The following is a 23,974-nucleotide window of genomic DNA, read 5'->3' as shown; positions in this document are numbered from 1 at the left end:
TCATTATCTTCCTCACCAGGTGGCTGATCACTACCACTCAAACCAACATCACTACCTCCTGTCACCACCAGAGGGAGAACGGAAGGGGAACTCTCAACTGGTGGAGCAGAAAATGAGCTCATAACACTCTGCAATCCCTACAGGATGATAAGAATTTAATTATCAAGTCAGCTGATAAAGGTGGCGCTATTGTAGTAATGAATAAGTCTGATTACCTCGCCGAGATATTACGCCAACTTAATGATAACACTATCTACCAGCCACTTACCAAAGACCCCACAAACTCCATAAGAACTAGGATTTCTGAGCTATTTAGCAAATTTTCTACCTTAGGGGTCCTCGACACTAAGACATGTGAATTTCTAAACAACGTTAACCCAGTGATACCTGTCTTCTATACTCTACCAAAAATTCACAAAAACTTACAACATCCTCCTGGTAGACCGATAGTCGCCTCAAGTGATTCTACCCTTTCCTTCATTGCCATCTTCCTCGAAAAAATTCTGACCCCATTAATTCGTGAATCCAAATCCTTTATATTGGACACAGGATTTTTTCTCAACGTTCTAAGGGACTTGGGTACCATCCCGTCACATGCAATTCTGGTATCACTAGATGTGAAAGACCTTTACACATCGATTCCACACATTGAAGGCATTAACTCAGTCCATCGTTTACTCACTAATTCAAACATGGATCCTGACCAAATTAATCTTTGTATTGAATTACTAACACTTGTCCTTACCACTAATCACTTTTTATTTCAGGACACCTTTTACCTACAGATCCGTGGTACCGCGATGGGCTCTAACGTAGCACCCACGTATGCAAATTGCGATATGTCAGTCTTTGAGGAAAGTACCATCTATAAAAACGACCTATTCATCTGTCATGTCCTTCTGTGGAGACGTTATATTGATGATGTCTTTTGCATATGGGGCACGTTGGAGTCCCTTCATTCATTTTTCAATATACTCAATTCCTCTTGGCCGGGTATTACATTCACCATATCTCATGACACACATAAGATGAAATTTTTGGACACCCTGATTATTTAGGATTCTAACGGTATATTGTCTTCTGATCTCTGATGTTTACACCAAATCTACTGACTGCAACAGTTTGTTACACTATCAGAGTTTACACCCTCCCTCTACAAAAAACGGTAATTAGACCTACCGGTAATTGTGTTTCCAGGAATCCATCCTGACAGCACACCTGGAGGACGTCCTTCTCATCCGTAGTGGGACAGGAAACCACGAGAGTTTAAAAGGACCCTCCCCCTACCATCCCACAGTGATTTCTCAAAGTAACACCTCTGGATGGATTCAGACAAAAAAGAAATTTTATTCAAATCAACATTTTCCATACACATGTTACATCACAATTGCATGGCCATGTTTGTCAGGAGGGAACTAATAGTGCTGTCAGGATGGATTCCTGGAAACACAATTACCGGTAGGTCTAATTACTGTTTTCCAGGTCACCACCTGACAGCACACCTGGAGTAGTACCAAAGAATATTGGTCCTAGGGTGGGACTACCGCGTGGAGTACCTTTCTCCCAAATGCCAATTGTGCGGAGGCCACGTCTAACTTATAGTGTTTAGAAAACGTACTGAGACTGGCCCAAGATGCGGCTCTGCAGATCTGTTCTGCCGAGGCTCCGCCCCTCTCTGCCCACGATGAGGCCATGGCCCTAGTTGAGTGGGCTCCAAGGCTCCCCGGGGGGCTCTGACCCTGTACTCTATACGTTGTGCTAATAATGGATTTAATCCACCTTGCTATTGTGGATTTCGATGCCTTTTTCCCCTTGTTAGGGCCTCTGAACTGGACAAAGAGATTACTATCCTGCCTCCAAGGCCTGGTTGCGTCCAGGTATCTGAGCACTGTTTCCCTAACATCCAGGTTATGGTAAGCTTCCTCCTTGCTATTTTTAGGAAACTGACAAAATGAGGGGAGCACTACCTCCTGATTCATGTTCGAATCTGAGATCACCTTGGGGAGAAAAGCCGGGTCGAGTTTCAGGACTAACCGGTCGTCGAATATTTGTAAGTATGGATCCTGAATTGATAGGGCCTGGAGTTCCCCTAGTCTTTTGGCTGACGTAACAGCCACTAAGAACGCTGTCTTCAGAGAGAGGTTACCGATAGATATTTCTACCCCTAGCTGGTATGGCTGTCTACATAGCGCGTTAAGCACTAGATTAAGGTCCCAAGGAGGGACGGTCCTTCTAATCAAGGGCTTAAGTCTCTGCACAGCCCTTGAAAACCGGGTTATCCAGGGGTGAGATGATAGGGTTGTGTCACAGAACACGCTTAAGGCCGCAATCTGCACTCTCAGGGTGCTGGGTCTGAGGCCCTTTTTGAACCCTGCCTGTAGGAAGTCAAGGATCTTCGGGATGTGGGGTTGGTCAGTTTCGACTGTCGCCTCTCCACAGAAGCTGCAAAATTTTTTCCAAATTTTGTTATATATTGCTGCTGTTACGGGCTTCCTACTTGCTTGTAGAGTGGATATAACTTCATCCGATAGACCCTTTGTTCTTAGGACCTGCCGCTCAGGATCCAGGCTGATAGCTTGTGGGCTTCTGGCCTTTTGTGGAAGACCGGACCCTGGTGAAGAAGGTCTTCTTTTCTGGCAGAAGAATGGGATCTTCCCGTGATGTCTTCCTGAGTAGAGGAAACCAGCTTCTTCTTGGCCAATAGGGAACCACCAATATGACCCTGGCTCTGTCCTCGTAGATCTTCCTGAGAACCCTTGGGATGAGAGCTAGAGGCGGGAAGGCGTACAGTAGGCCCGTGTTCCACGGCTGTGACAGAGCGTCTATCCCTGTCGGGTTTCCTGCCGGGTTTAGGGAGTAAAAGGCTCTGACCTTTGTATTCTCCTTGTCCGCAAACAGGTCTATTTCTGGTTGTCCCCAGCGATCGCACAGGCTGCTGAATACGTCTTCGTTGAGCTCCCAGTCCATTGTGGTTATTCTTCTTCTGCTGAGAAAGTCCGCAACCTGGTTGCTGGTGCCCTCCAGATGTACTGCTGAGATTGAGAGGACCTCTCTTTCCGCCCATCTGAAGATCTGGTCTGCTAAGCCCTGTAGCGCCGGGTGCTTTGGTCCGCCCTGATGGCGGAGAAAGGCTACTGTTGTGGTAAAAAAAAATTTTTTTTTCTTTCTTTTTTTCCTCCCTTCTTTTTTTGATCTTTTTTGTCATTACATTCTTTTTGTGTGTTGGTCTCCATCCTTTGCACAGTAGATTTAAATTTGGTTTTGTTCATGCTAAATGAATGGGTATGTTTTTCACCTAATTGGTTCACCTGTTTTCTTGATGTGTTTAAATATTTGTTTGGAGACCTTTCTTACGCATTCCATGATTAAGCCCTCTTAGGGTGAAACGCGTAGGAAATTGCTCCCCTCCATACGCCTCTTTATGTCGTTTTTACCTGATGGTATGAAGATTTTATATTCTCAATAAAGCAATTATTATTTTATCTCCTGGAGACGCTGGAAAAATCCTTCTTTATGTTATGCATGCACTATACACCCGGGTCAGGGTGTTTCCGTGCGTCGGAGGTGTGATCAGGAGTGAAGAGGAGTGAGCTGAATACTTCTTGTTTGTGTACTGTTGTGGTATTGTCCGAGAATATCTTGACGTGCCTGTTCTTCACCCGAGGCCAGGCGACGAGTAGTACCTTCCAGACCGCTTTTAGCTCTCTGAAGTTGGAGGACCTGTTGCTGTCCTCTCGACTCCATCGCCCCTGATAATACTCCCCTCCGATGTGTCCCCCCCAGCCGTACAGACTTGCGTCCGTGGTTACTACGATCTCTGGGGACTGAATCCATGAGACACCGGTTTTTAGGTTTCTCAGGACGGTCCACCACAGTAGCGACCTTCTGACCTGGGGGATTAATTGGATTTTCTTGTCCAGTGAGTCCTGCCTTCTGTCCCAGGACGCTAGGACTGCCCGTTGTAGTTTGCGGGAGTGGAATTGACTCCATCTGACACAGGAGATACACGAAGTCATCAGTCCCAGAATCCTCATTGCATCTCTGATCGACACTCGGTTCTTTGAGAATTGGCGGATCTTCTTTGGTATGTTGGTCTGCTTTTCTTCTGGAAGATAGGACATTCTTCTTTCCGAATACAGCATGACCCCTAAAAATTTTATTCTGGGCTTGGGTATAAGATCTGATTTCGACCAATTTATTATCCAACCCAAGTGTGGCGATCGAGGACTGACAGTCGACTCTGAGCTGGGCTGCTGAATCTGCTATGATCAAGAAGTCGTCTAAGTACGGGACCACCGTGATGTTTTGGGCTCTTAGATAGGCCACAACCTCTACCATTACCTTCGTGAAAACTCTTGGGGCTGATGCTAGGCCGAAAGGGAGACAGCGAAACTGGTAGTGGTGAACCCTGCCCTCCTTTTCGACCGCAAACCTGAGATATTTTTGGTGGTCTGGGTGGATGGGGACGTGGTAATATATGCTTTTTAGATCTAATGTGCACATTACCACTGCTTCTCCCAGGAGTGGAATCGTGGATCTTATTGATTCCATCTTGAAGCGTTTGTTCGATACCCACTTGTTTAATGGCTTGAGATTTATTATGGTCCTGGTCTCCCCCGACGGTTTTTTTTATCGCGAAGAGGCTCGAGTAGTGTCCCCTTCCCTCTTCTTGCGTAGGAACTGGTATGATTGCCTCCATTTCTAGGAGGTCCTGGATATCTAACCACATGGGGGAGGCCGGAGAGAGTCGAGAGCTGGTCACTAGTAACCTGTTTGAGGGTAGGGAGCTGAATTCTATCCTGTATCCTTGAGAAAACTTGCAGTACCCAGGGGCTGGTGGTAACCTCCCGCCATTCTTCACTGAAACTGAGCAGTCGCCCCCCTACACTGGTGGCGTCATTTCTTCCGGGAGCTAGACCCTGGGCCAGAGAAGATGGTATCTCTGCTCCTATTTCTACCCTCACTCCCTTTGGGGTAGCTGCATCGACATGACTTCCCCTTCCCTCTGTAGTCCGTTCTCTGACTGTAACGGGGTCTACGAAAGGGCTGATACCTCTTACGTTTCTCTTCAGGGAACCCCTTTTTTCGTCTGACGCCTTCTCTAAGATATCATCAAGCACAGGTCCGAAGACTCTACCCCCTGAGAAGGGAATTGAGCACAGTTTATTCTTTGACTGCATGTCACCCGACCAACTTTTAAGCCAGATAGCTCTTCCGGCTGTGTTGGACAATGATTGGGTTCTGGCCGTAAATCTAACGGACTCTGCTGAGGCGTCAGCCAAAAACCCCGTGGCTAGTTTTAGTAAGGGAAGGGATTTTAGGATAGTTTCCCTCGGAGTTCTATCTGACAGATGCTCCTCTAAATCATCTATCCATAGATGCATGGAGCGTGCCACTGATGTCGCGGCTATATTTGTTTTTATGACTGCCGCTGAACTCTCCCAGGCCCTCTTCAAGAGCCCGTCTGCCTTCCGATCTAGGGGCTCCTTTAAGCTTGAAGAGTCTTCGAACGGAATTGCTGTCTTTTTTGATACCCTTGCTACTGGGATATCGATTTTAGGGACCTCTTCCCAGACCTTGACCTCTTCTGGGTCAAACGGCAGGCAAAGCCTGAAGTCTCGGGGGATACTCAATTTTTTCTCTGCTTCCTCCCATTCATCCAATATCATGGCCCGTATATGGGTATTTACTGGGAAGACCATTGAGGTCTGGGAGCGCAGACCCCCGAACATCTCATCCTGTATTGAGAGGGTAGTCGGGGGTTCCTTAACCTGCATAGTCTGCCGGACTGCCCCCAATAGCTCATCCGTATTGCCGGACGCAAAGAGATACTTTCTTCCTCTTTCTGGGTGCTCCCTGATCTCCTCCTCCTCCTCTGCGTCTGATTCGGACAGGATGTCCTCAGAAGACATGCCCGTCTCCCTCTGCCTCTTTCTGGATGCCTGAGGGTTCATCTGCGGGGCTTGGGACATGGCTCCGGACACCGAAGCTTGTACTTCCTCTCTAATTATTGCCCTCATGTTAGACATGAGCGTAGCCTGTTCTTCCCCCATTATGCGCTTTGTACATGCGTCGCAGAGGGTTTTCTGCCATGTGTCCTTTAGCTTCTTAGCGCAGACAGGACACTTCTTATCTTTCTTCTTCCTTTCTGAGGTGGAGGTTCCCCCCTGGAACACATAAAGTACGTGTTCTGTGGGGTCTGTCTTACTGGGGCCCTGCCATGACCTCATATGAGGCTACTCACGTGACCCTGGCTTTCCGTTCCTGTCTCCGTCTTCGCCTGGTCCTCCATCATCGATGGATAAGGTTTCCTGTGGCTGTCTGCCTGTGGAGACATCAAACCGTGTAAGTGGCCGGGAGGTGGTGTCCGGTCCTTACACCGCAGGGCCCTGCATACCGCTGTTGCGTCTTCTGTCCTGCCACGCTGCAGATCCGCTCCACTGCTCACAGTCTGCCCCGTCTCAGCGATGCCGACACTTCCTGAATGAAGGGCGGCGCCTTTAATGACGCGACCGGAAGTGACGTCCGGGCCCGGTGACACGACCGGAAGTGACGTTCGGGCACGGTGACACGACCGGAAGTGACGTCCGGGCCCGGTGATTATACTGTGTGTGGTGGGATGGTGATACTGTGAGGAGATTATACTGTGTGTGGGGGGATGGTGACACTGTGAGAAGATTATACTGTGTGTGGTGGGATGGTGGTACTGTGAGAAGTTTATACTGTGTGTGGTGGGATGGTGATACTGTGAGAAGATTATACTGTGTGTGGTGGGATGGTGATACTGTGAGATTATACTGTGTGTGGTGGGATGGTGATACTGTGAGAAGATTATACTGTGTGTGGTGGGTTGGTGATACTGTGAGGAGATTATACTGTGTGTGGTGGGTTGGTAATACTGTGAGGAGATTATACTGTGTGTGGTGGGATGGTGATACTGTGAGATTATACTGTGTGTGGTGGGATGGTGATACTGTGAGAAGATTATACTGTGTGTGGTGGGTTGGTGATACTGTGAGATTATACTGTGTGTGGTGGGATGGTGGTACTGTGAGAAGATTATACTGTGTGTGGGGGGATGGTGATACTGTGAGGAGATTATACTGTGTGTGGTGGGATGGTGGTACTGTGAGAAGATTATACTGTGTGTGGGGGGATGGTGATACTGTGAGAAGATTATACTGTGTGTGGGGGATGGTGATACTGTGAGAAGATTATACTGTGTGTGGGGGATGGAGATCCTGTGAGAAGATTATACTGTGTGTGGTGGGATGGTGACACTGTGAGAAGATTATACTGTGTGTGGGGGGATGGTGATACTGTGAGATTATACTGTGTGTGGTGGGATGGTGATACTGTGAGAAGATTATACTGTGTGTGGTGGGATGGTGATACTGTGAGAAGATTATACTGTGTGTGGTGAGATGGTGATACTGTGAGAAGATTATACTGTGTGTGGTGGGATGGTGATACTGTGAGATTATACTGTGTGTGGTGGGATGGTGATACTGTGAGAAGATTATACTGTGTGTGGGGGATGGTGATACTGTGAGAAGGTTATACTGTGTGTGGTGGGATGGTGATACTGTGAGATTATACTGTGTGTGGTGGGATGGCGATACTGTGAGATTATACTGTGTGTGGTGGGATGGTGATACTGTGAGAAGATTATACTGTATGTGGGGGGATGGTGATACTGTGAGAAGATTATACTGTGTGTGGTGGGATGGTGATACTGTGAGAAGATTATACTGGGTGCGGTGGGATGGTGATACTGTGAGATTATACTGTGTGCGGTGGGATGGTGATACTGTGAGAAGATTATACTGTGTGTGGGGGGATGGTGATACTGTGAGAAGATTATACTGTGTGTGGTGGGATGGTGATACTGTGAGAAGATTATACTGTGTGTGGTGGGATGGTGATACTGTGAGAAGATTATACTGTGTGTGGGGGGATGGAGATACTGTGAGAAGATTATACTGTGTATGGTGGGATGGTGACACTGTGAGAAGATTATACTATGTGTGGGGGGATGGTGATACTGTGAGATTATACTGTGTGTGGTGGGATGGTGATACTGTGAGAAGATTATACTGTGTGTGGTGGGATGGTGATACTGTGAGAAGATTATACTGTGTGTGGTGGGATGGTGGTACTGTGAGAAGATTATACTGTGTGTGGGGGGATGGTGATACTGTGAGAAGATTATACTGTGTGTGGTGGGATGTGATACTGTGAGAAGATTATACTGTGTGTGGTGGGATGGTGATACTGTGAGAAGATTATACTGTGTGGTGGGATGGTGATACTGTGAGATTATACTGTGTGTGGTGGGATGGTGGTACTGTGAGAAGATTATACTGTGTGTGGTGGGATGGTGATACTGTGAGATTATACTGTGTGTGGTGAGATGGTGATACTGTGAGAAGATTATACTGTGTGTGGTGGGATGGTGATACTGTGAGAAGATTATACTGTGTGTGGTGGGATGGTGACACTGAGATTATACTGTGTGTGGTGGGATGGTGACACTGTGAGAAGATTATACTGTGTGTGGGGGGATGGTGGTACTGTGATAAGATTATACTGTGTGTGGGGGATGGTGGTACTGTGAGAAGATTAATCTGTGTGTGGTGGGATGGTGGTACTGTGAGAAGATTATACTGTGTGTGGTGGGATGGTGGTACTGTGAGATTATACTGTGTGTGGGGGATGGTGGTACTGTGAGAAGATTATACTGTGTGTGGGGGGATGGTGATACTGTGAGAAGATTATACTGTGTGTGGTGGGATGGTGGTACTGTGAGAAGATTATACTGTGTGTGGGGGGATGGTGATACTGTGAGAAGATTATACTGTGTGTGGTGGGATGGTGGTACCGTGAGAAGATTATACTGTGTGTGGTGGGATGGTGATACTGTGAGAAGATTATACTGTGTGTGGTGGGATGGTGATACTGTGAGAAGATTATACTGTGTGTGGGGGGATGGTGATACTGTGAGAAGATTATGTGATGTACAATGTCTGTGAGGTATGGGGTTTTGTCCACAAAATATGATGTTTTCTGTTGTAACTTTCCAGAAAGATCCGGCAGATATGACAATCCAGGCTGCTAGCTCTGCAGCTTCATCCCTCCTCCCTTCACACACACACAGAGCAGTGCCACCCCCCCTCCTCTACAGCCTGTGTTCGCACTAGTAATAGGAGACCCCCCTGCTGTTACAACCATTTGTTTCCTTCTCTCCTCTTCAGAGCGGGAAAAACTTCTTTGTTTGAAACGAATAAAACTATGAGAGACTATACCATAAGAACCAAATACCCTGGAGATATGAAAATCACATTTTTGTAATCCGGGCGGTCACAGCGTTGCTGCCGTGGTTCTGGCGAAGCGTAATCCTTTCAGAACCTGAGATATGTGTTCCAGCTAAACGGTGCATCAGAACTACTGCATATTTGGTCTTGAATTATTGCACTCAACAAATCACAACCAATGATGCCCTATATGTGTCTGTGCGGGCTGCCCCCACGGAGTTATGATTAGTATAAGTTTTCTAGTGTAATTCTAAATCCAAAAGGGAGAGGTGGGATTAACCCAGCATGCATCTCTCCGTGATGTCACATAGCAAGTCTATAAAGCATTTCCTGGACAAAACCAGGGCAGAACAGCTCAAGTCGTCGTGCAAGAAAGACCCAGATGAGCGGAGAAGTGCAGCTCCGCCTCCACCCACCTTAGCCGCATGGTCTGCCTAAGGAACAATATAGAACTGTGAGTGTACTCTCTTTGTTTTCTCCACTTTTATTTTATACCTGTACTGTACATATTTTATGTCTCAATTTTATAGCAACTTTTATCTGTAATCACTGTCCTCTTTTGGAAAATAAATGAAATAATTATTTAGATCTTTCTCTATGCTCTAAGACTCGAACTATACGCCTTTGATAGATAATCGCTACTAATTCAAGGGGTTTGCCACGGACCCTCTTAATTTAACACTGTGAATTAAGTAACCGTGACTGGTAGCAGCACGTTGTGCACGGCTATTGCGGCTTGCTGGCAGTCTAGAAGGGTCTTATATAGCTGAATGAGGGGCTGCGGCCACAGCTGATAATTCCCTTACTGCAGAAGCCTAATTGCCGGTTCACAACAGGCAGCCCGTCCGGCGACTAATTATCCTAGATGCAGTTCCCTGACTGACCTGAGGGTAAGGGGGGCGCCGGAGAGCTGCGAGTTCCAAAGTGGAACTGAGATAGTGGGATATACATAAATCCCCGCAGTACTTGGAAGATTGATAGCAGTGGCGGGGCATCCAAATTAAACTCCCCCTGCGGCAAATTGTAGAGCGAGATTAGCTTGCTGGATATTTTTGTCACATGGTGCCAGTGGTGGGATAACTAAGATAAGCCCCACTGCGCCTGTGATAGCCGTGTGCCGGCATTGTGTCTCGTCCCTCCGTCCGCTGATACACCCGTGTCAGTGGTGGGACTGTGACATAGTGGTGACACAGGGTCCGCTGTCCGTCGCGTTTTGGTGGCAGCGGGACCCCCGTTAGTCGCCTCCGTAAGTGGACGAACGGCCGTGGGCTGTTCGTCACATATTGGTGGCAGAGCGGTGGGATAATCCTAGAGCATTAGTGATTTGGTTTGAGCAATCATTCCTCTCACTAAAAACCTGCACGGTTCCTGCGGGAATCCTGCATCATAGGTTTTGGAGAACAGACTCAGTGGTTACTAGTCCTGAGACATTAGTGTGTACTTGCAAGTATCCCCCTCCCGTTTCTTCGTTTTTCTTTTTCTATCTTTTATTTGGCAACCATGGCGGCAAAAGGAGAACCTTGGTACAACCGGCAGACAAAGGAAGTTCTTGCTGCGTTATGCACGTACCAAGGCCTTGACGCCACGAACAAAAACAGAGCTCAAATGATCGCGGCTCTAGTGCAGCTGGACAACTACCAGAATCCAGCGAGCGCAGAAGTTGGCCCAAGTTGCAATGGGGCTGCAGCAGAGGCTCCACTCCTGAGCGCTGGCCCCACATTCAACCAGAACGGGGTGGACCCCTATCTGCAAATGGCCTTGGACGAACTCCCCGCCGAAGACAGGGATGGGCGGGTGAGGCTGATCCAGCAATATCGGCAGGAGGCCCAAGCCGAACGTGAGCGCCATGCAGAAGCTCAGAGGGCCCATGAGCTGGAGATGCTCCAGCGGGGGTGGAATGCCCCCACAGCCCGAACCAGTGAGCCCAGCAGCGTCCAGACTCCTAAACCCCGGACAGAGCATTTTCCCGTGATGGAAAAGGACGGGGACTTGGACACGTTTCTGCGAGCCTTTGAGAAAGCCTGCAGACAGTACCGACTGCCCGAAGACCAATGGGCCAGGTACTTGACCCCAGGGCTAAAAGGCAAAGCTCTGGAGGCGTTTGCTTCTCTTCCGCAAGCGCATGATGATGACTATCGCGCCATAAAAGAGGCGCTGATCGCCAAATATCGGCTGACACCTGAGGTATACCGAAAGAAGTTCCGACACCTCCAACGTGGCCCACATGATAGCTACAGTGATGTGGTGCAAGGACTCAGGACCCACTTTGACCAGTGGATCCATGGACTGTCCGTTGAAACCTTTGAGCAGCTACGGGACCTGATGATCAAAGACTAGTTCCTGCATCTCTGCCCAGCTGAGGTCCGACAGTTCATCCTGGACCGCGAACCAACGAACGCGGACAAAGCGGCGCAGATCGCCGACAACTACGAGGCCAACCGGAAGCCCGAGATGCGGAGGCCAGTCGCCACCAGCTGGAAAGGGGGTAAGCCAGCAACCAACCCCAGTGCCCCAGCTAGCCGTCCCTCCGGAGGCCCAGTCCCTGTTGCCAACAGCAGGCCGGCTACTGACAGTCGCCTGTGTCACCACTGCCAGCGGCCTGGTCACTTCTTTTACACCTGTCCGAATAGGCCGAAGAACCCCCCAGCCAAGGCCCCCGGGCCCAACGCTTCTGTTCTTTTGGTGGGAGGTGTGGTTGGGAGGGCTGACGACAACGTTCAACCTGTTCAGGTGGGGGCCCGTCTTGCTACAGGCCTCAAGGACACCGGGGCTGAACGAACCCTCATCCGTCCTGGACTGGCGGCCCCTGAAGAGTTTGTTGAGGGGAAAACCCTGACTGTCACCGGGATTGGAGGCACCCGTTGTCCCTTGCCAGTGGCACGAGTTTTTCTTGACTGGGGTGCCGGGAGCGGGTTGAGGGAGGTGGGAGTGTCTGAAAACCTGCCCACTGATGTTTTATTGGGGACTGACTTGGGGCGGATGGTGGCATACTACGTCCCTGACACCCTTCCCCAAACTGATAATAAGGGTAACATTAACCCTGATGATGAAGAGTTTGTTGAGGGGAAACTGAATGTGTTACCTGCTAATGCCTTGATGAGTAATGATGCAACTAACAACCATTCCTTCCCCAGGTACGATGCTGATGCTGATGTGAATGTACCAAAGCAAACTGATAACCATTCTTCTCCTAGGAAGGATGATGATGATGTTGATGTATCTGTGCCGACTGAACCCGTTAACCCTTTCTTTGAAGCGGTAGATGTGTCCACAGGTACCGAAGTGCTCAGCCCCGTCACTCTGCGGAGTGAGACGGCTGAGGAACCCCTGGCAGGAGTAAGCAACGGTGCTCAAGGAAATGGGGAGGTGCATGGGGACCATGAGGAAGGTAATGCCATGCAGCTGACCAGTGCCACCGAGGAAGGTAACTGGCCCATAAGTAGCCCTGCTCCTGAAGTGTTGGGGGTGGATGGGGAGGTAGAGCCCAAGCCAGCACCGGCTGGTGGGTCTGTAGAAGTCCCCAGGGAGACAGCATACATAGCAGCTGTCACACGCAGTCAGAGTGCCCAGATCGCAGGTAACGCACTGTCTTCTGGACCCTCTGCTGCTACAGGAGAGACTGAACCAGAGGTGAACCCCGAGCCGGTTCCAGAGGGTCCCAGTAAAGAGGGGACCCTGACGTCACTTCTGGCAGCCTCCAGCATGGAGTTCCAGGCTGCTCTGCACTCAGATGCCAGCCTGGAGAAATTGAGAGGTCTCGCCGAGACGCCCACCTCCAAGTCTGATAAGGAGAGGGTGTTCTGGGAACGAGGAAGGTTGTACCGGGAGACGGTACCCGGAGATCCTAAAAAGGAGTGGTTGAGGGAAAGACAGCTGGTCGTCCCCTATCAGTTCAGAACCGAGTTGTTGCGGATTGCCCATGAGATTCCACTCACTGGACACTTGGGGATCAGCAAAACAAAGGCACGGCTGTCTCAACACTTCTATTGGCCCAAGATGGGGACAGAGGTAACACACTACTGCCGCTCCTGTGCCACCTGTCAAAAAGTGGGTAAGGCGGGGCCTGCTCTTAAGGCTCCCCTTATTCCTTTGCCTGTGATAGAGGAGCCTTTCCAGAGAATAGCGGTGGACATTGTAGGACCGCTGTCCGTCCCCAGCAGCTCCGGAAAGCGATACATTCTCACCGTGGTAGACTACGATACCCGGTACCCAGAGGCAGTAGCTCTGTCTTCAACCAGGGCAGATAAGGTGGCTGACGCACTGGTGACCATCTTTTCAAGAGTAGGATTTCCCAGGGAGATGCTTACCGATCAAGGGCCCCAATTCATGTCTCGCCTAATGGAGGCTCTCTGTGAGAAAATGCAGGTGACGCAGCTGGTATCGAGTCCGTATCACCCACAGACTAATGGTTTGTGTGAACGTTTCAACGGTACCCTCAAACAGATGCTCCGCATACTGGTTGAGACCCAAGGGCGCGACTGGGAGCGGTACCTCCCACACCTGCTGTTCGCTTACAGAGAAGTTCCGCAGGCCTCGACCGGGTTCTCCCCCTTCGAGCTCCTGTATGGCAGGCGAGTCCGGGGACCCCTTGGGTTGATAAGAGAATCCTGGGAAGATGAGCCAAACCCCACAGAAGTGTCCATCGTGGATTATGTCATGTGCTTCCGTGACAAGATGCAGACCTTGACGCAGTTGGTGCATGACAACATGACGCAGGCTCAGGCTGACCAGAAGCGCTGGTACGACCAGAACGCCCGGGAGCGGACCTACCAGGTGGGTCAAAAGGTGTGGGTGCTGGTCCCTGTACCAACGGATAAGCTTCAGGCAGCCTGGGAAGGCCCATACGTCGTCCACCAACAGCTCAACCCGGTCACCTACGTGGTCACGCTTGACCATGCTTGGGGTAGGCGCAAGGCCTTTCACGTCAACATGCTGAAGGCGCACTACGAACGTGAAGCTTGCGTCCTACCGGTCTGCAATCTGCCAGAGGATGGGGAGGAAGATCCCCTCCTGGACATGCTGGCCCAGGCCAAGGCCAATGGGTCCATTGAGGACATGGAGATAAGTGGTTCGCTCACCGTGTCCCAGCGGTTGCAGTTGATGGCCACCCTGAAACTCTTCCGGCCCGTGTTCACCAACCAAACGGGGAGGACGGAGTTAGCGGCTCATGAGGTGGACACCGGGAATCACGCCCCATTACGGCGAACACCTTATCGGATCTCTGAAACGATGCAACAAGTCATGCGCCAAGAGATCGATGAGATGTTAAGGCTGGGGGTGATTCGACGGTCAAAAAGCGCGTGGGCTCAACGCCATCACAACCTCTGATGCCCACCCAATGCCGCGCATCGAGGATCTGCTCGAGCGGTTGACAAACGCCAACTACATATCCATCATGGATTTGAGTCGGGGATACTGGCAGATTCCCCTGAGCCCTGAGGCGCAGGAGAAATCCGCCTTTATCACCCCCTTTGGACTGTACGAGTCCACGGTCATGCCCTTCGGCATGAAGAATGCCCCTGCCACTTTCCAGCGGATGGTCAACCACCTGCTTCGGGGACTGGAGGAGTACGCGGTGGCGTACTTAGACGATATTGCTGTCTTCAGTTCCACCTGGGAGGAACACCTTCAGCACCTCCAGGAGGTGCTCAAGCGTCTTCACCAGGCAGGCCTGACCATCAAGCCGGGGAAGTGCCAGATAGGCATGCGCAAGGTCCACTACCTGGGGCACCGGGTAGGCGGGGGTTCCATGAGTCCGGAGCCAGAAAAAGTGGACGCAATCGTGTCCTGGCCCACCCCCAGGACCAAGAAACAGGTGAAGTCCTTCTTGGGCACTGCAGGGTACTATAGGCGGTTCGTACAGGACTATAGCGCCCTTGCCAAACCCTTGACTGACCTCACCAAGCAGAGGCTACCCCAAACAGTCAACTGGACAGATGACTGTGAGGCGGCTTTCCAAGCTTTGAAAGCAGCCCTGTGCAACTCTCCAGTGTTGAGAGCAGTCGACAGCAGTCACCCGTTTCTGGTACAGACCGACGCCAGCGAGTTTGGCCTTGGTGCTGTGCTTAGCCAGGTCGACTCGGGGGACCAAGAACACCCCGTGTTGTACCTGAGCCGGAAACTTTTGCCGAGGGAAGTGGCATACTCGACCATCGAGAAGGAGTGTCTGGCCATGGTGTGGGCACTGCAACATTTGCAGCCCTACCTGTACGGGCGCGCCTTCACGGTGGTAACTGACCACAACCCTCTGAGCTGGTTGCACACAGTGTCCGGAACCAATGGAAGGTTGCTCCGCTGGAGCCTTGCCCTTCAACAGTACGACTTCACTGTAAAACACAGGAAGGGCAGTGAAAACGGCAATGCCGATGGGTTGTCCCGCCGGGGCGAACCCGCTGAGGTGCGCATGGCCGATTACCGAGAGGTAATGCCTCCTTAGCGCCCTCTTAAGGGGGGAGGTGTGATGTACAATGTCTGTGAGGTATGGGGTTTTGTCCACAAAATATGATGTTTTCTGTTGTAACTTTCCAGAAAGATCCGGCAGATATGACAATCCAGGCTGCTAGCTCTGCAGCTTCATCCCTCCTCCCTTCACACACACACAGAGCAGTGCCACCCCCCCTCCTCTACAGCCTGTGTTCACACTAGTAATAGGAGACCCCCCTGCTGTTACAACCATTTGTTTCCTTCTCTCCTCTTCAGAGCGGGAAAAACTTCTTTGTTTGAAACGAATAAAACAATGAGAGACTATACCATAAGAACCAAATACCCTAGAGATATGAAAATCACATTTTTGTAATCCGGGAGGTCACAGCGTCGCTGCCGTGGTTCTGGCGAAGCGTAATCCTTTCAGAACCTGAGATATGTGTTCCAGCTAAACGGTGTATCAGAACTACTGCATATTTGGTCTTGAATTATTGTACTCAACAAATCACAACCAATGATCCCTATATGTGTCTGTGCGGGCTGCCTCCACGGAGTTATGATTAGTATAAGTTTTCTAGTGTAATTCTAAATCCAAAAGGGAGAGGTGGGATTAACCCAGCATGCATCTCTCCGTGATGTCACATAGCAAGTCTATAAAGCATTTCCTGGACAAAACCAAGGCAGAACAGCTCAAGTCGTCGTGCTAGAAAGACCCAGATGAGCGGAGAAGTGCAGCTCCGCCTCCACCCACCTTAGCCGCATGGTCTGCCTAAGGAACAATATGGAACTGTGAGTGTACTCTCTTTGTTTTCTCCACTTTTATTTTATACCTGTACTGTACATATTTTATGTCTCAATTTTATAGCAACTTTTATCTGTAATCACTGTCCTCTTTCGGAAAATAAATGAAATAATTATTTAGATCTGTCTCTATGCTCTAAGACTCGAACTATACGCCTTTGATAGATAATCGCTACTAATTCAAGGGGTTTGCCACGGACCCTCTTAATTTAACACTGTGAAATAAGTAACCGTGACTGGTAGCAGCACGTTGTGCACGGCTATTGCGGCTTGCTGGCAGTCTAGAAGGGTCTTATATAGCTGAATGAGGGGCTGCGGCCACAGCTGATAATTCCCTTACTGCAGAAGCCTAATTGCCGGTTCACAACAGGCAGCCCGTCCGGCAACTAATTATTCTAGGTGCAGTTCCCTGACTGACCTGAGGGTAAGGGGGGCGCCGGAGAGCTGCGAGTTCCAAAGTGGAACTGAGAAAGTGGGATATACATAAATCCCCGCAGTACTTGGAAGATTGATAGCAGTGGCGGGGCATCCAAATTAAACTCCCCCTGCGGCAAATTGTAGAGCGAGATTAGCTTGCTGGATATTTTTGTCACATGGTGCCAGTGGTGGGATAACTAAGATAAGCCCCAACGGTGCCTGTGATAGCCGTGTTCCGGCATTGTGTCTCGTCCCTCCGTCCGCTGATACACCCGTGTCAGTGGTGGGACTGTGACATAGTGGTGACACAGGGTCCGCTGTCCGTCGCGTTTTGGTGGCAGCGAGACCCCCGTTAGTCGCCTCCGTAAGTGGACGAACGGCCGAGGGCTGTTCGTCACAGATTATACTGTGTGTGGTGGGATGGTGATACTGTGAGAAGATTATACTGTGTGTGGGGGATGGTGATACTGTGAGAAGATTATACTGTGTGTGGTGGGATGGTGATACTGTGAGAAGATTATACTGTGTGTGGTGGGATGGTGATACTGTGAGAAGATTATACTGTGTGTGGTGGGATGGTGATACTGTGAGAAGATTATACTGTGTGTGGTGGGATGGTGACACTGTGAGAAGATTATACTGTGTGTGGTGGGATGGTGATACTGTGTGTGGGGGGATGGTGATACTGTGAGAAGATTATACTGTGTGTGGTGGGATGGTGATACTGTGAGAAGATTATACTGTGTGTGGTGGATGGCGGTAGTGTGGACATTATACTGTGTGTGGTGTATGGCGGTAGTGTGGACACATTATACTGTGTGTGGTGGATGGCGGTAGTGTGGACACATTATACTGTGTGTGGTGGGATGGTGATACTGTGAGAAGATTATACTGTGTGTGGGGGGATGGTGATACTGTGAGAAGATTATACTGTGTGTGGTGGGATGGTGACACTGTGAGAAGATTATACTGTGTGTGGTGGGATGGTGGTACTGTGAGAAGATTATACTGTGTGTGGTGGGATGGTAATACTGTGAGAAGATTATACTGTGTGTGGTGGGATGGTGATACTGTGAGAAGATTATACTGTGTGTGGGGGGATGGTGATACTGTGAGAAGATTATACTGTGTGTGGGGGGATGGTGATACTGTGAGAAGATTATACTGTGTGGTGGGAAGGTGATACTTTGAGAAGATTATACTGTGTGTGGTGGGATGGTGGTACTGTGAGAAGATTATACTGTGTGTGGTGGGATGGTGGTACTGTGAGAAGATTATACTGTGTGTGGTGGGATGGTGGTACTGTGAGAAGATTATACTGTGTGTGGTGGGATGGTGGTACTGTGAGAAGATTATACTGTGTGTGTTGGGATGGTGGTACTGTGAGAAGATTATACTGTGTGTGGTGGGATGGTGATACTGTGAGAAGATTATACTGTGTGTGGGGGGATGGTGGTACTGTGAGAAGATTATACTGTGTGTGTTGGGATGGTGGTACTGTGAGAAGATTATACTGTGTGTGGTGGGATGGTGATACTGTGAGAAGATTATACTGTGTGTGGGGGGATGGTGATACTGTGAGAAGATTATACTGTGTGTGTTGGGATGGTGGTACTGTGAGAAGATTATACTGTGTGTGGTGGGATGGTGATACTGTGAGAAGATTATACTGTGTGTGGTGGGATGGTGATACTGTGAGAAGATTATACTGTGTGTGGGGGGATGGTGATACTGTGAGAAGATTATACTGTGTGTGTTGGGATGGTGGTACTGTGAGAAGATTATACTGTGTGTGGTGGGATGGTGATACTGTGAGAAGATTATACTGTGTGTGGGGGGATGGTGATACTGTGAGAAGATTATACTGTGTGGTGGGAAGGTGATACTGTGAGAAGATTATACTGTGTGTGGGGGGATGGTGATACTGTGAGAAGATTATACTGTGTGTGGGGGGATGGTGATACTGTGAGAAGATTATACTGTGTGTGGTGGGATGGTGATACTGTGAGAAGATTATACTGTGTGTGGTGGGATGGTGGTACTGTGAGAAGATTATACTGTGTGTGGTGGGATGGTGGTACTGTGAGAAGATTATACTGTGTGTGGTGGGATGGTGGTACTGTGAGAAGATTATACTGTGTGTGGTGGGATGGTGATACTGTGAGAAGATTATACTGTGTGTGGTGGGATGGTGATACTGTGAGAAAATTATACTGTGTGTGGGGGGATGGTGATACTGTGAGAAGATTATACTGTGTGTGGGGGGATGGTGATACTGTGAGAAGATTATACTGTGTGGTGGGAAGGTGATACTGTGAGAAGATTATACTGTGTGTGGGGGGATGGTGATACTGTGAGATTATACTGTGTGTGGGGGGATGGTGATACTGTGAGAAGATTATACTGTGTGTGGGGGGATGGTGATACTGTGAGAAGATTATACTGTGTGTGGGGGGATGGTGATACTGTGAGAAGATTATACTGTGTGTGGGGGGATGGTGATACTGTGAGAAGATTATACTGTGTGTGGTGGGATGGTGATACTGTGAGAAGATTATACTGTGTGTGGGGGGATGGTGATACTGTGAGAAGATTATACTGTGTGTGGGGGGATGGTGATACTGTGAGAAGATTATACTGTGTGTGGTGGGATGGTGATACTGTGAGATTATACTGTGTGTGGGGGATGGCGGTAGTGTGGACACATTATACTGTGTGTGGTGGGATGGCGGTAGTGTGGACACATTATACTGTGTGTGGGGGGATGGCGGTAGTGTGGACACATTATACTGTGTGTGGTGGGATGGCGGTAGTGTGGACACATTATACTGTGTGGGGGGATGGCGGTAGTGTGGACACATTATACTGTGTGTGGGGGATGGCGGTAGTGTGGACACATTATACTGTGTGGGGGATGGCGGTAGTGTGGACACATTATACTGTGTGTGGGGGATGGCGGTAGTGTGGACACATTATACTGTGTGGGGGGATGGCGGTAGTGTGGACACATTATACTGTGTGGGGGGATGGCGGTAGTGTGGACACATTATACTGTGTGTGGGGGATGGCGGTAGTGTGGACACATTATACTGTGTGTGGGGGATGGCGGTAGTGTGGACACATTATACTGTGTGGGGGGATGGCGGTAGTGTGGACACATTATACTGTGTGTGGTGGATGGCGGTAGTGTGGACACATTATACTGTGTGTGGGGGATGGCGGTAGTGTAGACATGTTATACTGTGTGTGGGGGGATGGCGGTAGTGTGGACACATTATACTGTGTGTGGGGGATGGCGGTAGTGTGGACACATTATACTGTGTGGGGGGATGGCGGTAGTGTGGACACATTATACTGTGTGTGGGGGATGGCGGTAGTGTGGACACATTATACTGTGTGTGGGGGATGGCGGTAGTGTGGACACATTATACTGTGTGGGGGGGATGGCGGTAGTGTGGACACATTATACTGTGTGGGGGGGATGGCGGTAGTGTGGACACATTATACTGTGTGGGGGATGGCGGTAGTGTGGACACATTATACTGTGGGTGGGGGATGGCGGTAGTGTGGACACATTATACTGTGTGTGGGGGATGGCGGTAGTGTGGACACATTATACTGTGTGGGGGGGATGGCGGTAGTGTGGACACATTATACTGTGTGGGGGATGGCGGTAGTGTGGACACATTATACTGTGTGGGGGATGGCGGTAGTGTGGACACATTATACTGTGTGGGGGGATGGCGGTAGTGTGGACACATTATACTGTGTGTGGGGGATGGCGGTAGTGTGGACACATTATACTGTGTGTGGGGGATGACGGTAGTGTGGACACATTATACTGTGTGGGGGGATGGCGGTAGTGTGGACACATTATACTGTGTGGGGGATGGCGGTAGTGTGGACACATTATACTGTGTGGGGGATGGCGGTAGTGTGGACACATTATACTGTGTGTGGGGGATGGCGGTAGTGTGGACACATTATACTGTGTGGGGGGGATGGCGGTAGTGTGGACACATTATACTGTGTGGGGGATGGCGGTAGTGTGGACACATTATACTGTGTGGGGGGATGGCGGTAGTGTGGACACATTATACTGTGTGTGGTGGATGGCGGTAGTGTGGACACATTATACTGTGTGGTGGATGGCGGTAGTGTGGACACATTATACTGTGTGGGGGGATGGCGGTAGTGTGGACACATTATACTGTGTGTGGGGGATGGCGGTAGTGTGGACACATTATACTGTGTGTGGGGGATGGCGGTAGTGTGGACACATTATACTGTGTGTGGGGGATGGCGGTAGTGTGGACACATTATACTGTGTGTGGGGGATGGCGGTAGTGTGGACACATTATACTGTGTGTGGGGGATGGCGGTAGTGTGGACACATTATACTGTGTGGGGGATGGCGGTAGTGTGGACACATTATACTGTGTGTGGGGGATGGCGGTAGTGTGGACACATTATACCGTGTGAGCGGCACCATATATATCCCGTGTGATAAAGGAGAGACACAATAAAGAATGCTCCGGGCTGTGCCGCATTTGTACATAGACTGCCATCTGCCGTTCAGACGGGACCATGTGGAACCAATGGGAAGAGGGAGAGTTTCAGGAAGGAAGAGTCTAGATGGTGCACCAGGTCAGGTGACCTTGATGACCCCGCAGTTTCCTGTTATTATAAAGGCCATAGCCCCAAAGGAAAGGGGTGCGGGGAGGAATGTGAGGTGCCGGCCATGGTAAAGTGCCCGAGGCAGCTGGGTGTGGGGCAGAACCCTGCTCACAGGGGCATAATGGGGGCATTACACTGTGTGGGGCCAAGAAAGGGGCCCTGTCCTATGGGAACACTCCGGCTCCTCACTGCCTGTCCTCCATAGTGGGGTCGTCTGTATCTATCACAGGAAACAGGAACGTGAGGATTCTTATAAAGAGCCTCAGTGCAGAAGGGGTTAATGTCCCCCGCGCTCAGTAATGGGGGAATCTCCACATACCTCCACCTGCAGAGCCGCACTCCACATGTATGGCTGCTCTGTGCACAGGACCTGTGATGAGGTCACAGGAGGGGGAGGAGTTAGGGGTCACATGATCAAGGGCGTCCGAGGCCCCTGATCATGTGACCCCTGACTCCTCCCCTCCTATGACCTCATCACAGGTCCTGTGCACATAGTCCTGAGTGTGTGAAGAACTCTGCAGTGCTGGTTGTCATGGTGCTAAATGTAGGGAAGTTTATGTATTTAGAGCTGTGTGTGTACGAGGTGTACGGAGCGGAGCCGCGTGTGTACGAGGTGTACAGAGCGGAGCCGCGTGTGTACGAGGTGTACGGAGCGGAGTCGTGTGTATGAGGTGTACGGTGCGGAGCCGTGTGTGTATGAAGTGTATGGAGCGGAGCCACATGTGTACGAGGTGTACTGAGCGGAGCCGTGTGTGTACGAGGTGTACGGAGCGGAGCCGTGTGTACGAGGTGTACGGAGCGGAGCCGTGTGTGTACGAGGTGTACGGAGCGGAGCCGTGTGTACGAGGTGTACGGAGAGGAGCCGTTTGTACATGGAGTGGAGCCGTGTGTGTACGAGATGTACGGAGCGGAGCCGTGTGTGTACGAGGTGTACGGAGCGGAGCCGTGTGTGTACGAGGTGTACGGAGCGGAGCCGTGTGTACGAGGTGTACGGCGCAGAGCCGCGCGTGTGCAAGGTGTTCGGAGCGGAGCCATGTGTGTACGAGGTGTACGGAGCGGAGCCGCGTGTGTATGAGGTGTACGGAGCGGAGCCGTGTGTACGAGGTGTACGGAGAGGAGCCGTTTGTACATGGAGCGGAGCCGTGTGTGTACGAGATGTACGGAGCGGAGCCGTGTGTGTACGAGGTGTACGGAGCGGAGCCGTGTGTGTACGAGGTGTACGGAGCGGAGCCGTGTGTACGAGGTGTACGGCGCAGAGCCGCGCGTGTGCAAAGTGTTCGGAGCAGAGCCATGTGTGTACGAGGTGTACGGAGCGGAGCCGCGTGTGTATGAGGTGTACGGAATGTCATGATTTGTAGTTTTGCCCTGTCCTGTATTTTGTGTAATATGTCATTTAACTTTCCTCTGGTTGTATTTACTGTAAATTAACCATGTCTCCTTCCCTCAATACTTTGCAATGTCTTGTGATGTACCTGGACCATAATCTAATTTAGGCTTGTGTCAACAGCTAGTGGAACTTTGGCTATTGTTTTCCTAAGCAGAAGATAACCTACAATACATATCCTGTAGACTCAGTAGAGCCCTTACATTTCTAGAATCTTCTGATGGACCAAACCATTGAATAGTAGGTGTGACCCCTACCCCCCTTCAGATGGGCTGATCCCAGGAGCCCTGACAATACATTCTTGTTTTAAGATCAGTTGTGATTTTGAGTGCAGATGTGAAGGAGTCACGAACTGGGTTGAGGCCAGCTTGTGACGTCCGTGGGATTGTGTGGAATCCTGTGGACTATTGCAAGGATTATTGTTATCGCATCTGGCACAAGGACTATCGTGAGGTGCCCGGATTTGTTTCCATTGTGTGGACTTATTGTGGACTTCTCATGGACTCCATGGACATTATGGATATTTGATGTATGCTCCCTGCCTTAATAAATCTCGTTGGATCGTCCCTCGGCCTATTGTCCCTTCTTGCTCTGTCGTATACCCCGTCACACCAACCTCTCCGGTTTTCTGGACTTAGCTTGTATTTTTGTTTTCTCCTCCGGTGACTCATTCATAACACCAGAATATGTTGTGCAGTTATATGTATGTATAATAGGTTCCATGGGAGATGCATGTCCCAAATGCATCAGCTCACAGGCTGCGCCCAGCCGCCCCCCCATTGTGGAGGAACCATTTAGCTGAGTAGCGGTCGATCTGATAAGGCCGTTAGCCAAACCCAGTCCATCAGGGAAAAGGTATATATTGACAGTGGTAGATTATGCCACACGGTATCCAGAGGCGGTTGCGTTACCTAACATACTGGCAGAGACGGTGGAGGCCGCCCTGTTCCAGGTTTTC

At 50.1% G+C, this 23,974-nt stretch overlaps 1 protein-coding gene across 4 annotated transcripts in view; it reads right to left on the bottom strand.

The window, feature by feature from the left end:
• Positions 1–22,078, bottom strand: part of LOC141078030 (uncharacterized) — a 432,903-nt gene extending 410,825 nt beyond the window's left edge. For all 4 annotated transcript variants that reach the window (XM_073564829.1, XM_073564830.1, XM_073564831.1 and 1 more), the window contains exon 1: positions 21,952–22,078. In XM_073564829.1, coding sequence (XP_073420930.1) covers positions 21,952–21,978 — 27 coding nt within the window. In that variant the 5' untranslated portion in view covers positions 21,979–22,078. The remainder of the gene's footprint in view (positions 1–21,951) is intronic.
• Between the last annotated feature and the right edge of the window lie 1,896 nt (positions 22,079–23,974).

This window comes from Dendrobates tinctorius, unplaced genomic scaffold (assembly GCF_039654945.1).
Source record: "Dendrobates tinctorius isolate UK_male_01 unplaced genomic scaffold, ASM3965494v1 ptg000491l, whole genome shotgun sequence".
NCBI lineage: Eukaryota > Metazoa > Chordata > Amphibia > Anura > Dendrobatidae > Dendrobates > Dendrobates tinctorius.
This window is presented reverse-complemented; position numbering and strand designations above follow the sequence as displayed.